At 50.4% G+C, this 14,782-nt stretch overlaps 1 protein-coding gene across 2 annotated transcripts in view; it reads left to right on the top strand.

Moving 5' to 3' along the window:
• CASP9 (caspase 9) overlaps positions 1-14,782 on the top strand; it is a 30,561-nt gene that overhangs the window by 12,976 nt on the left and 2,803 nt on the right. Inside the window, exons 3-8 of one of the 2 annotated variants that reach the window (XM_059914229.1) lie at positions 1,593-1,627; positions 2,551-2,727; positions 3,156-3,245; positions 4,423-4,570; positions 12,816-12,995; positions 13,626-13,735. In XM_059914229.1, coding sequence (XP_059770212.1) covers positions 1,593-1,627; positions 2,551-2,727; positions 3,156-3,245; positions 4,423-4,570; positions 12,816-12,995; positions 13,626-13,735 — 740 coding nt within the window. The remainder of the gene's footprint in view (positions 1-1,592; positions 1,628-2,550; positions 2,728-3,155; positions 3,246-4,422; positions 4,571-12,815; positions 12,996-13,625; positions 13,736-14,782) is intronic. The other variant, XM_059914236.1, reaches the window with a different exon arrangement.

Genomic DNA, 14,782 nt, shown 5'->3' with positions numbered 1-14,782 from the left:
GGCATGACTTTTTCTGGCAGTGGCTTCTCTTGTTGCGGAGCACAGGCTCTAGGCACACAGGCTTCAGTAGCTGTGGCACACGGGCTCAGCAGTCATGGCAAAAGAATAGTTCCCAACAAGGTCCAGGCCCGCTCTGAGCAATGAATGGCACCATAGTTGGATCATGAGAATAGTCTCCAGTGTGACTTGGAGATGGTCAATGTGTTCTATTTGTTTAAAAAAGAAAAAGTCCCGTAACCTTGTAGGCTGGTGACCAGTTGCCTTCTTGCTAGTTGAAATGAAAACTCTTTTGATACTGAAGGAAAAATGACCATCTTTACTTATTTATTCATTCTTCAACTATTTCCTGAGGACCTACTGTGTGCTGGCCCCATGAATTCCACAGAGAGGGAGCAGACCTGGAGCTTCCTTATGTCTTTCTGTTCTAGAATTTCACATAAATGGAATCACACCATATATACTCTGCTGGCTTTTTTTTACTTGGCCTGGTGTTTTTGCGGTTATCCATGGTGTTGCATGTAACTCATTCCTTTTCAGGCTCTGTGGTATCCCTTTGTATGGCTGTATCACAGTCTGCTTACCCATCAACTTGTTTTTTTATTTTTTAGTCTTTTAACAACTTTTATTTGTGACATACAGCAGCATTAATCATCTTTATCATGTTGTACATTACATCCCTAGTACTTATCATTTTTAATTAATTAATTAATCAATTAATTAATTAATTAATTTTGGCTGTGCCGGGTCTTAGTTGTGGCACACAGGATCTTCGTTGTGGCATGCGGGATCTTTAGTTGTGGCATGCAGGCTTCTCAGTTGCGGCATGTGGACTTCTTAGTTTTGGCATGCATGCAGTATCTACTTCCCTGAACAGGGATTGAACCCGGGCCCCCTGCATTGGTAGTATGGAGTCTTACTCACTGGACCACCAGGGAAGTCTCCCCATCAACTTGTTGATGGACGTTTGGGTTGTTTCTGGTTTGGGGATTATGAATAAGTCTTCGGTGATCATTCACGCGCAAGTCTTTTTAATTAATTTATTTATTTATTTATTTTTGGCTGTGTTGGGTCTTCGTTTCTGTGCGAGGGCCTTCGCCCGCTGCGGCAAGTGGGGGCCACTCTTCATCGTGGTGTGCAGGCCTCTCATTATCGCGGCCTCTCCTGTTGCGGAGCACAGGCTCCAGACGCGCAGGCTCAGCAATTGTGGCTCACGGGCCCAGTCGCTCTGCGGCATGTGGGATCCTCCCAGACCAGGGCTCGAACCCGTGTGCCCTGCACTGGCAGGCAGACTCTCAACCACTGCACCACCAGGGAAGCCCCACGGGCAAGTCTTTTTGTGCCCATTGTGCTCATTTCTCTTGGGTATGTACCTGGGAGTGGAGTTGCTGGTCAGAGAGTAGGTGTGTGTTTAACTTTATTGGAAACTTCTAAACAGTTCTCCCAGGTGGCTGTGCCACTTGGCTCCCACCAGCAGTTCCTGAGGGTTCCTGAGTTCCTGCTTCTCTGTGTTTCTGTGGGAGCTGTCCTCACAGTGTCCCTTGCCCTTCCCCTGTTGGACCCCGACATTCAAGTTTTCCTTTCTCTCTCTCCAGGTGCTCAGGACAGAGCCAAGGGAAATGCCGACTTGGTGAGTCTTCATGTGATTTGGGGCCAGTTGTGTTGGCTTTGGGTTCTTCTGCTCTCCACTTCCCAGATCCTTCCTGCAGCCGTGTCAGGAGCCCAGGGAACTCAGCCCAGCGGGAGAGAGGGTCCCAGTCCCAGGCACCCTACAGCACCCTGGCCCTGGTACAGCTCTTCCTGCAGCAGATTGTCTAGCCCTGCTCTTTCCTCGTCTGTGAAGTTTAGATCTAACGAGGGGTGGGCATCAGAATCAGCTGCAGCAGCCACCACAGACCAAGTCACTCTCTGTCTTAGTCACAGCATTTATCGTGTGACTCCTGTGTGTCAGCCCTGGGCTTCGTGCTAGGACACCTGGGAACAGACCACTCGAGTTTCTAGCCCTCATGGAGCCATCAGCCTAGCAGAGGCTAGTCACACAAAGAAATACATAAGTATAAATACTGTTAAGTACCATAAACGAAAAGAACAGGCTGCTGTGAGAGAGAATTACTAGGGAAACGTTGAACCTCTGGAGGAAGTGGCCTCAGACTCTCCGAGGGTGGCCCGGGCGAGAGTCTGCTGGTAGAGCTGACCACACGGTTCTCAGGTGCTCCCCTGGACTGGGCGACCTCCAGGTCCTTTTGGGATGAATGTCTAGGGGAGTTGGATTTCTAAGCTAGCAGCTCCCATCCCTGAATACTGCGATGGGAGCTAATCTTTGGTCCCAAGTTTAGCTGTTCGTCTGTCACACAGCTAGTGCGCACCCTAGTCTGCTTCGCAGTCTGGAATGCTGGGTGTAGATCCCAGACCCCTCCTTCAGAGGGAGGCAGACTACATGCTCTGTCCCATCTCTCCAGACTGTCTACCCCATGAGTGAAACCCAGGGGGTCGCCTTCTCTCCCGAGGAGTGCACCGAGACCCCGGTTTACATTGGTCCCTGTGCTTGGGCAGGCATACGTCCTGAACGCAGACCCCTGTGGACACTGCCTCATTATCAACAATGTGAACTTCTGCCACGAGTCGGGGCTCAACACCCGCACGGGCTCCAATATTGACTGTGAGAGGATGCAGCAACGCTTCCACTTGCTGCATTTCGTGGTGGAGGTGAAGTGTAACCTGACTGCCAAGGTATGGTCCCTGTGCACAGAGAGAGATTGGGGGCGGGCGGGGTAGTGTCCTGCGAGGGACCCTGGAAACATATGACTCCCCAAGACGAGCCCTTCGGTCTGTAGGACCATGAGAGGCAGTATGGTTCAGTGGTTACCAGTGCAAGCTTCAGACTCAGAGGCCCGGGTTGAGGACTGGCTCTCCCACTACCTGTGTGACTCCCAAGCCTTAGCTTCTTTGTCTAGACAGCGAGAGCCATGCTCACCTCCTAGGGTCATTGTAGGAGTAAATAAAGAGTGCCTAGCCCAGCATCTCTTCCCCAAGGATGGTGGCTATTGTGATTGCTGTGACTGTCATTACTTCACTATTGGCCCTGGGAGCAGGGGGCAGGCCCAGGACAAGGACCTGATCCGTCAGCGGTCTGGCTCACCTTCAGCCCTCTCTTGTAGCAAATGGTCCAGGCTTTGGGGGAGCTGGCGCGGCGGGACCACAGTGCTCTGGACTGCTGCGTGGTGGTCATCCTCTCTCATGGCTGTCAGGTAGGCGGCCTCACCTCCTTGGGCAGGTGCCTGGGAAGGCTGCCCTGAGAGGCTGTGCCGAGCCCCGTCCTTTCCTGTGTCCAAGACACCCTGGCCCTGTGGGAAGAGCCGCGGGACCCTGTCCACCTCCCGTTGTTTGCTCGGGAGCCATTTGCCCTCTGAGGAGTTGATGCGCCTCCTGGGTAGCACGGTGTCCCTGGGAGAAGCTGTCTGGGCGAGGCAGGAAAAGACAAGCTGGATTTTGTTCAGAGCTGGGCTCAGCTCATAAGAGCTCCCAGTTCCTGCCTCGGTCCTGCTTGGTGTTTTTCCAGGCCGTTTGCTGCTGGCTGGGAGTTGGGACACTGGGACCCACTCTGGGCTTGGTCACTAATGTGCTGGGTCATTGTGGCCACGCCCCTCCCCCTTCCTGGGCCTCAGTTTCCCCATCTTTTGAGTTGAGGGGTTGGACAGAACAGAGGTAACAACCCCTATGGGTTGCACAGTGTTTTCAAAACTGGCAACTTTAGCACAAAAAATCAGGATTTCCGGCTTCTCTTGAAAAGCCACAAAGGTCTGACCTTATCAGGCCAGCATCCTCACGGAGCAAAACTCTGGCCTTTGGCAGGGCAGGGGCTGCCCATTTGGTTCTTTCATTCACAGTGTGGCCCCTAGACCGGCATCCTGGGCATCACCTGGCAGCTCTTGAGAATGCAGACTCTCATTCGGAGCCTGCACCTTAACGAGATCCCCGTGCACATAAAGTTTGAGAAGAATTCGTGTAGAATAGTAGTTCTCAACGTTTCGCTGCAAGAGAGGTGCCTGAAGGACCAGATTGCTGGTCCCACTACAAGGGATTCTGATTTAGGAAGTCTGGGTGGGGCCCAGGAATTTGTGTGTCTTACAAGTTCCCAGGTGATGTTGATGTTGCTGCTTCAGGGACCACACTTTGAGAGCAGCCGATCTGGAGGTAGCTGCCCAGTGTCCTCGAGTTAGGCTATCTGGTGCTTATAGGCATGTGAGTTTCAGACCCCTGGAGTAGAGGTGGACCAGGGGCCGCCCGGAACCAACCTGCTGTAACTCAGCCTTGTGCCCCTGGGTGGGACCTTCTAAATGCTTGGCCCCCACAAAGCCTCTGAACAGGCTGTTGGATTCCTACCCTGACTTCTTGGGTTTGTCACCAGGATTCATGGTTTTCTAGGCTAGCCACCTCCAGTTCCCGGGCGCTGTTTATGGCATGGATGGATGTCCCGTGTCTGTCGAGAAAATTGTGAACATCTTCAACGGAACCGGCTGCCCCAGCTTGGGAGGGAAGCCCAAGCTCTTCTTCATCCAGGCCTGTGGCGGAGGTAGGCCGGTCCTCAGCCTCCCTGCCCCTGTGAGTCTAGTGGGGAAGCAGCCGCTGCCTACTCCCTTCTCCGTCGCTCCTCTCGGTGTCCCGGGGGTTGATCCAGGCAGCCGGGGGCGTCCCAAACATGGTCACTGCTGTCCGAATGTGGCACCTCTGTCTAGCTGGAGTAGCTTCAGCTCTGTCCAGCCTTTAGAGGTTTGCGTCTTCCGTCTCACAGTGCCATAGCATCAGGGGATCATTCAGCTGTGGCCTCTTCAACCCCAGAGACTTGGCAAAAACAAACAACGCAGAGGAGAGAGAAAACCTCCTTCATTTTCCTTATCATCATTCCCCTGACCTCCATCAACCAGACTCCCTTCCCCCTTTCGCAGAGAAAGGGAGGCCGTTGCTGAATTAACTACTGGAATTCCCAAAGGCTTAGGTCCTGGGGATTCAGTAATTTTTAAGGATTATTTAGATTGTTTGTAGTTTTGCTATATGTCCTGATTTTAAACCTGAGCCCTACTTCAACGTTACCTGGTTTTCTTATAAAATAAAAAAAGAGGGAAGAGAGAACACCATTATGTGTCCTGGATTATGGGACATGATGGCATCTCCAGGGGCAGGGATGTCTGAAAGGCATATCACATCCTTGTCCCTTGGCCTGATCTGCCAGAGAAGCGGGCATTGTTATACCGTAGAGCTGTCGGCTTGCATGCCAAGTGTGCACGCCAGTGACCTGTAACGTGGGCACCTGAGGCATATTCTTCTGCACACGGTGATTTGTCCCATACTATTCCACATTGGCGGGGGAGTCATGGGAGAGATTGTCTAGGAGGGCAGGCTCTGGTCGTATGATTCATCCAGTAAGTTTATTGACCGCCTGCTGTATACACCAGGCTGTAGAGATGCAGAGGTGGGGTCTCTGTCCCCCGGAACTTATAATTTGACTGGAACTGTGTTAAGTCACTATCACGACCCAGGCCTATAACTTGGCCATGAGTGATGGAGAACACTGGGTTAAATCCTGGGTTAGCTGCTCCCTGCACAGCCACGGGCCAGTTAATCTCTAGAAGTCTTGGCAAATAGGGGTAGTAACAGAGCCTAGCTCTTACTGTTACTATCTCTCACATACTAAGCAGTGTGGCTCTTTTTTTAAAAAAATTAATTTATTATTTATTTATTAATTTATTTTTGGCTGCGTTGGGTCTTTGTTGCTGTGCGTGGGGTTTCTCTAGTTGTGGCGAGAGGGGGCTACTCTTCGTTGCGGTGCGCAGGCTTCTCATTGCTGTGGCTTCTCTTGTTGCAGAGCACGGGCTCTAGGCACGCGGGCTTCAGTAGTTGTGGCGCGCGGGCTCAGTAGCTGTGGCTCACAGGCTCTAGAGCGCAGGCTCAGTAGTTGGGGTGCACAGGCTTTAGTTGCTCCGCGGCATGTGGGATCTTCCTGGACCAGGGCACGAACCTGTATCCCCTGCATTGGCAGGCAGATTCTTAACCACTGCGCCACCAGGGAAGTCCCTAGTGTGTCTCTTAACACACTTAACACATTGCCTGGTTCATTTTCCTAACTGGAAACCTGGCCTCCCTCCTCCTGCTGACCCCAGAGGACTCAGTGTCACATAAGAGCCCCACCCCTGTCACCAGTGCAGTTACCTCAGAGTGATGATGACAGGTGGATGGAGAGGCTGCTGTTCTTGGGTTGAAATCCTTTGTAACTTGTCTTCTTATGATCCAGAATGTGTGGTCAAGTGATGTTCTTACTCAGAAGTGCATGGTCCCTCTTTCTCCTGTGAATCAAAGGAAAAACAGACTGAAGGGTGAGCTGGGGTGCCAGCTTTCTGGGGAAGATAGTTAGCCGGTCTTCTGGGCCAGGGCCCACCCCACTGTCCATTCTCAGCAGCGAAGGAGGATCTTTGTGGTTTTACTCTTTGGACTCCTTAGTGGGGCTGCTGGGCCCTTGATCTGGCCCCGAACTCTTCGCCTCCCCCAACTGGCATGCTGTGCCCACCCCAGCGCTGCTCAGCCTTCCCAGGACACCAGGGTCTGGCTTACTCCTCAGGCTTTCTATGTGCCATTCCTCTGCCTTGTCTCCTGGCCAACTCTTAATCATCCATCCTTCTGGTTACAGCTTATTGTCACCGCTTCCAGGAAGCCTTCCCTGAACACCTCGTTCCTTGCACAAAGTCAGGGTTCGCGCCGGCTGTTGTGCTCCTGCAGCCCCCGTTCTTCCCTTGTCTTAGCACTTTCACCTTGCATTCAGATGGCCTCGTCCCCTGGTCAGCTCTCTGAGGGCAGAGCCAATCCCATCTGCCCTGCAGCTGGGTCCCCAGCCTGGCACAAAGCCCACAGTATGCTTCCATCTTATGTGCATTCTAATTGTTTGAATTTGAAATAGAACCATATAAAAATATGGTTTGAAGTAATGTGGACTCCTGCCATTAAAAACAAAACCAAACAATTCACTGACAACAGCAGGATTCCAAAGCTGGAACGCAGTGGTTAAGGTGCCACTTTTGGAGTGGCGGTCTCTGCTTAGCTCCCTGCTGCGGGATCTTGTGTTTAACGCTGTTGCCACATGGTGGCGCCACCATCAGCTGAGGACAGAAATACCCAAATGTCAGTGTCTGGTGGGGTGTCGTGTTGTTTACAGGTCTCTGAATGTCTGCCCTGGATTTTGGTGACTCTTGTGTTGCTATTTTAAGATTCACTGTTGTTACAATTTAAAAATCTTCTAAATGTCATCCGCCCCTTTGTTAAGAGGTAGTGTGGGCACCAAGGTGGAAGAACGTGCTTCAAAGTCAGTAACTTTGGTGTGAAACTTCAGTGTTAGCATGATGAACTCAGCCAGAGCTGAGTGGCCTAAATTTTGGGGTGACCCCTCCAGAACTTTCGAGATCATGCTGAGAAGCTGGAAAGGAAGAATGATGTACGACAGTGGTTGTGGCTTTTATGTGCTGAGGGAATGGCTCGTCTTCCCACTGTGTATTTATTCTTATGGGATGTTATTCTTCCTTGCAGGGAGTTTTGAATCAATGAGCCTCCTTAAGAAGAAAGCAGTGGCTTAAATGCATAACCCATAGGCGAGGCCTTCCCAGCAGATTTGTAGGAGGATGACACATGGATGGAGACACAGCCAGCATCCCCTGTCTGACCCCTTCTTCCTCTGACCCCCATCCTCCCCTCTCAGATCCCATCGTCCCATTTTCACAGGCAGCCCCTCTGGTCCCCCCCTCCCCCCCGCCCGTCTCCTTAGGCCCTTCCTACGGCATCCCCCACTGAAGCGCTCCCTCCCCCGCTGCACCCTGCTTCCCCGGGCAGACCCAGCGGCAGCCCCAGGTTCCCATCTCAGGTCCCCTCCCCTGTCCGACTTCACCTAGGGCAGATTCCAGAATCTCGACCAAGCAAACAACCGGAAGCAGTGACCTGAGACAGCTATGCCATAGTCCAGCTTTCACAGATCTAAGAGGCCCCCTTGGCAGGCTTGGGAAGCAGCAGGGTAGTTGAGAGGCACAGAGCCCTGGTCCCCTGCGCATTAGGTGTGAGACCACAGACAAATTACCGAGTTTTCTGAGCTTTAGTTGTATGGGGTGAGAGGTCAATAGATTTTTTTTTTTTTTAAGGTTTTACTTATTTATTTATTTTTTGGCCACACTGCGTGGCACATGGGATCTTAGTTCCCCGACCAGGGATCAAACCCGTGCCCCCTGCAGTGGAAGCACAGAGTCTTAACCGCTGGACCACCAGGGAAGTCCGGTCAGTAGATGTTGGGGTTATTATTATGGGGTTGCCAGAACCGTCTTTGTCCTGTCTCTGTCCCCTGTGGATGGGTCCCCAGCTTCCCTGGGTGAACTGTGACCTCCCTCCCTCCTTGCTATTACCCACCGTGGATCTAGCCACACAAACCCTCCAGCTCTCCTGCCCAGAGACCTGCCTGACAGGTGCTGCTTCTCCCACCAGGATTGCTCTCCCTTCTCCCATGGGAGCCTGGCTCACAACCGCCTGCTCCAGAAACCCTCCCCTGCGGAACCCCGGGCCCCCCAGCCCTCTGCCTGTCTTTGCTGAAGCTCTTTTCAGCTGCTTCCTTTCTGAAGTAACACTTTGTACTCTGCAGTGAGCTCTGCTTTGGAGGAACTCATCCCAGGACATATCCTGCAGCGTCACCACCCCAGTGGCTCTGTGGTTGAGCTGTGTGTGGCCCGAGTCCTGCCCTGAGTCCTAACCCTCTGTTTTCCAGGCCTGCCATTGCTCTGGGGGAGTTTGGGTTTTAAAGCAGAAAAGACAGAAAATATGGCAACTTTAAAAATAGAAACATCCAGAATCCTACGAGCCCGACATGGCAGTCTCATTTTGCCTCTTACCTTTGGATCTTGGCCGAGGGGCACAGTCTGCATTTCTCATTGAACCTTATCCCTGAAGCATCACCCCACGTCTCCACAGTCTCCATTGTCACTGTTCAAATGGCTTATAATCTTGCATTGTAGTGATACGCACTCACTTACTAAACCATTCCCTAGTGTTGGCCATTTTGGTGGTATCCAATTTTTGGCTCACATGACCACCAATGTCTTTGTACTGAGGGCTTTTGGCTTCACTTGAATTATTTCCTTAGGAAATTACTGAGTCAGGGGTGTAAACATCTCCATGGATCCCATTACCTATGACTTGATGCCTTCTTTGGTTTCCATAAAAGGGTTTTTGAGGTAACTTAAGGAAGTACAAGTGATGTAGTAGAACAAAATACAGAGAAAAAAAAATAAGGAGGAAATAGAAATGCAAGGAAAGAAGAGTAAGTTTGGCATCTAGAAGTGCATCTTGTGAGGTTCTGCGTGCTTGCTAGAGGTGGCCCGAAAATTGGCTTTGTGCTTTCCAGCCGCCGAGGCACGATAGGGTGAGGTAGAATCGCTCATAAGATCCACCTTATTTGGTATTCATAAGACAGAATTGCCAAGAATGGCAATTTTTCTCCCCTCGGTTGTCTTAATAGGGGACACTGTAAGGTAGTGGACAGTTGCCTCAACTGTATACCTACCACAAAAATAAAAGAGATCAATTTTATATCTTTTTTTTTTTTTTATTTTATGTATTTGGTCGCTCTGCACAGCATGCAGGATCTTAGTTCCCCAGCCAGGGATCGAACCCGTGTTCCCTGCATTGGGAGCACGGAGTCTTAACCACTGGACGGCCAGGGAAGTCCTTTTTTTTTGTTTTTTTTTTTAAAAATCCAAGTCTCAATGTAAATTGAGGGCAGAGTTTTTTCAGTTTGGGTGTTTAGCTCCCCAGACAGGATCCCATCTTCTTTTTCTTTTTTTTTTTGGCTGCGCTGCTTGGCTTGCAAGATCTTAGTTCCCCAACCAGGGATTGAACCCGGGCCCTCGCCAGTGGAAGTGCGGAGTCCTAACCACTGGTCCAACAGGGAATTCCCCCATCTTCTTCTTATTTTCTGTCTTCCTCAGTGCCTGTGTTGGTGCTCTGTACCCCAGGGGTACTCCGTATGTACGTGTCTCTGCCGTCTGTATCATAAACCATGATTTTAAAGAAGCTTTTATCGTAACCTGAGGAAAATCCTCATGATGCCCTGATAAGGGAATAAAGCATGTTTAGTTGAACCTGCAAATAAGCAGGTGAAAACAAAACACAAAAGATTGGAAGGAGGTGCAGCAAACCATTAGCCATGGTTGTCTTTGGTTGCTGCCAACATGGCCAGGCTTTGTTTTGTTTTGAATCATAATGTTGAGTTTTGTTTTTTTTTTTAATTTTTATTTATTTATTTATTTTTTATTTATTTATGGCTGTGTTGGGTCTTCGTTTCTGTGCGAGGGCTTTCTCTAGTTGTGGCAAGTGGGGACCACTCTTCATCGCAGTGCGCAGGCCTCTCACTATCGTGGCCTCTCTTGTTGCGGAGCACAGGCTCCAGACGCGCAGGCTCAGTAACTGTGGCGCACGGGCCTAGTTGCTCTGCGGCATGTGGGATCTTCCCAGACCAGGGCTCGAACCCATGTCCCCTGTGTTGGCAGGCAGATTCTCAACCACTGCACCACCAGGGAAGCCCATAATGTTGAGATTTAATGTGTGTTTGGGGAAGAAGCCACAAATATGGTTAAAAAAAAATCAACAAGGACAAAATGATCAAAGTACATAATAATTGGTCGGTAAACTCATGAGATCAAAAGTAGTTCATGCTGGGCTTCCCTGGTGGTGCAGTGGTTAAGAATCCACCCGCCAGTGCAGGGGACACGGGTTTGAGCCCTGGTCTGGGAAGACCCCACATGCCGCGGAGCCTCTAAGCCCGTGTGCCACAACTACTGAGCCTGCGCTCTACAGCCCGCAAGCCACAACTACTGAGCCCCTGTGCCACAACTACTGAAGCCTGCGCGCCTAGAGCCTGTGCTCCGCAACAAGAGAAGCCACCGCAATGAGAAGCCTGTGCACCACAACGAAGAATAGCCCCCGCTCGCTGCAACTAGAGAAAGCCCGTGCGCAGCAACGAAGACCCAAAGCAGCCAATAAATAAATAAATAAATAAATTTATTAAAGAAAAAAAAGTAGTTCATGCTCATTAAAAAACAAAGAAAATCAAAGTCCTCTGAGGTGTATAAAGGTGAAAAGTCAAAGTCCTGGGCCCATCCCTACTCCCATTCTTGTTCTTCAGAAGAGCCACTGTTAACAATTGGTGTTTCCTTCCAGACTTTTCTCTTTCTCTCCTGTCCATTTATCCATCATATCTATGCCAAACAGGTCATACGTTATATACTGTTCTGTGACCTTTCTGGGGGTAATTTTTTCTAATTTAAAAACTTCGTGATAAAATACACATAAAAGTTACCATGGTAAGCAGTTTTAAGCGTATAGCTCTGGAGTGGTATTAAGTACGTTCACGTTGTACAGCCATCACCACCATCCATGTCCAAAACTCTTTTCATTTTGCAAAACTGAAACTCTGGATCCATTAAGCACTAATCCCCATTCTCCATTCCTCCAGCACCTAGTAACCAGTGTTCTTTTTTCTGTTTCTATGAATTGGGTTACTCGAGGCACCTCATGTAAGCAGAATCATGCAGTATTTGTCTTTCTGTGACCGGCTTATTTCACTCAGCATAATGTCCTCAGGGTTCATCCATGTTGTAACATGTGTCAGAATTTCCTTCCTTTTTAAGGCTGTATAACGTGACTTTTTTTTTTTAATCTATATGCTGTTTTAATTAATTAATTAATTAATTTATGGCTGCGTTGGGTCTTTGTTGCTGCGCGTGGGCTTTCTCTGGTTGTGGCGAGCGGGGGCTACTCTTCGTTGCGGTGCGCGGGCTTCTCATTGTGGTGGCTTCTCGTTGCGGAGCACGGGCTCTAGGCACGTGGGCTTCAGTAGTTGTGGCCCGTGGGCTCAGTAGTTGTGGCGCATGGGCTCAGTTGCTCCACAGCATGTGGGATCTTTCCGGACCAGGGATTGAACCCATGTCCCCTGCATTGGCAGGCGGATTCCCAACCACTGCACTGCTAGGGAAGTCCCAGTGTGACTTTTTAATGACATATAATTTAGCATTTTTAACTATTTTAAATTGTACAATTCAGTGACATTAAGTACATTCACAATGTGTGTGACCATCATCACCATCTAATCCTAGAACATTTCATCTTTCCCCAAAGAAACTCCATACCCGTTAGCAGTCACTCCATTCCCAGCCCCTGGCAACTAATCTGCTTTCTTCTCTCTGGATTCGCCTCTTCTGGATATTTCATATAAATGGGATCATACTCTATGGCCTTTGGTGTCTGGCTTCTTTCACTTAGCATGTTTTCAAGGCCCATCCACATTGTTTTCTGTATCAGTACTTCATTCCTTTTTAAGCCTGAACAATATTCCATTGGATGTTTATACGACATTTTGTTTATCCATTCATCTGTCCCTGGACACGTGGGTGGTTTCTAGCTTTTGCCTGTTGTGAATAATGTAATGAACATTGCTGCACAAGTTCTTGCTTGAACACCTGGTTCCCATTCTTTTGGGTGTATACCTTGTGACTTATTTTTATAGCTGTTTTAAAAATTTCTGCATTCTTGCCCTCACCCCCAGCTTTACTTAATGAATGTGGAAAACTCTTGTTATAGTAAAAGTAAAGCTCCTGTTTTGGTTTCCTGCTCATGTTTGTCCAGCACTAGGCCCCTGGCTCCAGAGGAAATCAGGCCTCTCAGGCTGGTGGCACCAAGAAGTGGGAGCTCTGGTCTGGGTGTTTTCACTGGCAAGTGTTGTCTGTTTCTGTTTCCTGCAGAGCAGAAAGACCAGGGGTTTGAGGTGGCCTCCACTTCCCCTGAAGACAGGAGCCCTGACAGCGACTCTGAGCCAGATGCTACCCCGTTCCAGGAAGGCCCAGTCACCGTCGACCAGCCGGATGCCGTGTCTAGTTTGCCCACACCTAGCGACATCTTGGTGTCCTACTCCACCTTCCCAGGTGAGTGGGTCGTGAGAGCTTGTCCTTCCAACCAGCAGGTCCCCCCATCTGCCCTAGAAGCAGCTGTGTTGTGAAGAAAAGACCTGTGTGTGAGACTTGGTTCTGCCTCTTGTGACCTTGAGTAAGTTACTTCACCTCTCTGAGCCTCAGCTCAGGGTGAGGCAGTCACGGTGCCTAGAATGCAAAATGTAAGGAGGCATGCATTCTTGCGTTGGTATGCCTCACTCGCTTCACCCTCGTCCTGGCCCTGCCTCAGTCTTCTCATCTTTAAAATGGGTATATTCATTGTACCTTAGGGATCGTCATGGTGATTTTAACAAGGTGGCTGCTACCCCACTGAGCACAGTGCCTGGCACATAGCAGGTGTGACAAGTGTTAGTTTCTTTCCTTTCTTATCCCTCGGGAGAGTCACTTGACTTCTCCGAGCCTTGGTTGCCTTGTTAGGAAAATGGGAACCATGACCAAAGTCACAGGCTAGTGGTGAGGATGAAATAAGATCACGATGGGACAGAGCACAGAGATGTGGGCTGCTGCTGGCTGTGTACATCAGTCAAAGTGTGGAGGTGGGCCCGTCTGCATACGTGGGGAGGGGCAGCTTCCCAATGAAGTTCAGCCTTTCTCCTTTGGCAGGTTTTGTCTCCTGGAGGGATACCAAGAGTGGCTCCTGGTACATCGAGACCCTGGACAGCATTTTTGAGCAGTGGGCTCACTGCGAGGACCTTCAGACCCTCTTGCTCAGGGTGAGGCTGGTGGGAGGGCCAGTGTGTCCTCCCCAGGGCAGGTGGTGGGGCTGAGCAGGGCCCCAAGCCCAAGCCAGAGGTTTCTTCTGCACCCGGGCTTGCCCTGAGAGTTGGTGCTTTTGCTTCTCCTAATGCGAGAAGTTACTGCCTGCAGTGACATTTGCCCATCATGCAAAAGACTACTTTCCCCAGCCTCTGAGGTCCCACCCAGGCTGACACCTCAGTCCGCCCACTGATGGAGCCAGTCCTCAGTGCCAGGGTGGGATGGCCCAGTGCCTGAGTGTGGCCCTGAAGGCAGGTCGCGGGGCCTGCACCCTTTCCCCACTGCATGGCCTTCTACTCTTGACCCTCGAGAATCATGAATCCTTTTAGTGTCTCCCCTTCTGGAAGGCCGCGGTGAGAACAGGGAAGGACAGCTGGATAGGGCCCCACTCAGAGCAGTTACTTCCTCCAAGCGTCTCGGAGCACGCATGGGCCCCTCCTGCTCTGCTCAGGTATTTTGTGCCGTGAGAAGGAGCTATAAGGGCTGGGACCTCCTCCTCGGGAGGCTCTGGCTCTGAGCTTTGCTGAGCAGAGGAGAGAAGAAAAGCAGGTGCAGGGCCACCATGCAGCGCGACTCCAGGGGGCGCCATGAGCCATGGCCACGGATGAGCAGGTCTCAGAGGCAGCTGGGGGCCCATCAGGGCTAAGCAGTGCACTCGGCTCCTGGGCCCAGTCTCTTCTCTCAACTTTTCTTCATGCAAACCTTTCAGTCTGATTTGAACTTTGTGAATTTCTGAGTTTTCAAATTCTGAATTTTGAGTTTTCTAAGCTTAGGAGTTTTTGAGTTTTCTAAACTTATGCTTGAGATGCTTGTTCTCTAACCCCTCCCCCACCCCCACCCCTGCCCAGCGCGTGCGTGCACACACACACACACACACACACACACACTCAAGGAGGCTGCAGCTAGAGTTTTTTTTTTTTTTTAAATTAATTAATTAATTAATTAACTCATGGCTGCATTGGGTCTTTGTTGCTGTGTGCGGGCTTTCTCTAGTTGCGGCGAGC

Source organism: Balaenoptera ricei, chromosome 1, assembly GCF_028023285.1.
Source record: "Balaenoptera ricei isolate mBalRic1 chromosome 1, mBalRic1.hap2, whole genome shotgun sequence".
Taxonomy (NCBI): Eukaryota; Metazoa; Chordata; class Mammalia; order Artiodactyla; family Balaenopteridae; genus Balaenoptera; species Balaenoptera ricei.
The sequence above is the reverse complement of the archived record's forward strand: the minus strand, read 5'-3'. Positions and strand labels throughout refer to the sequence as shown.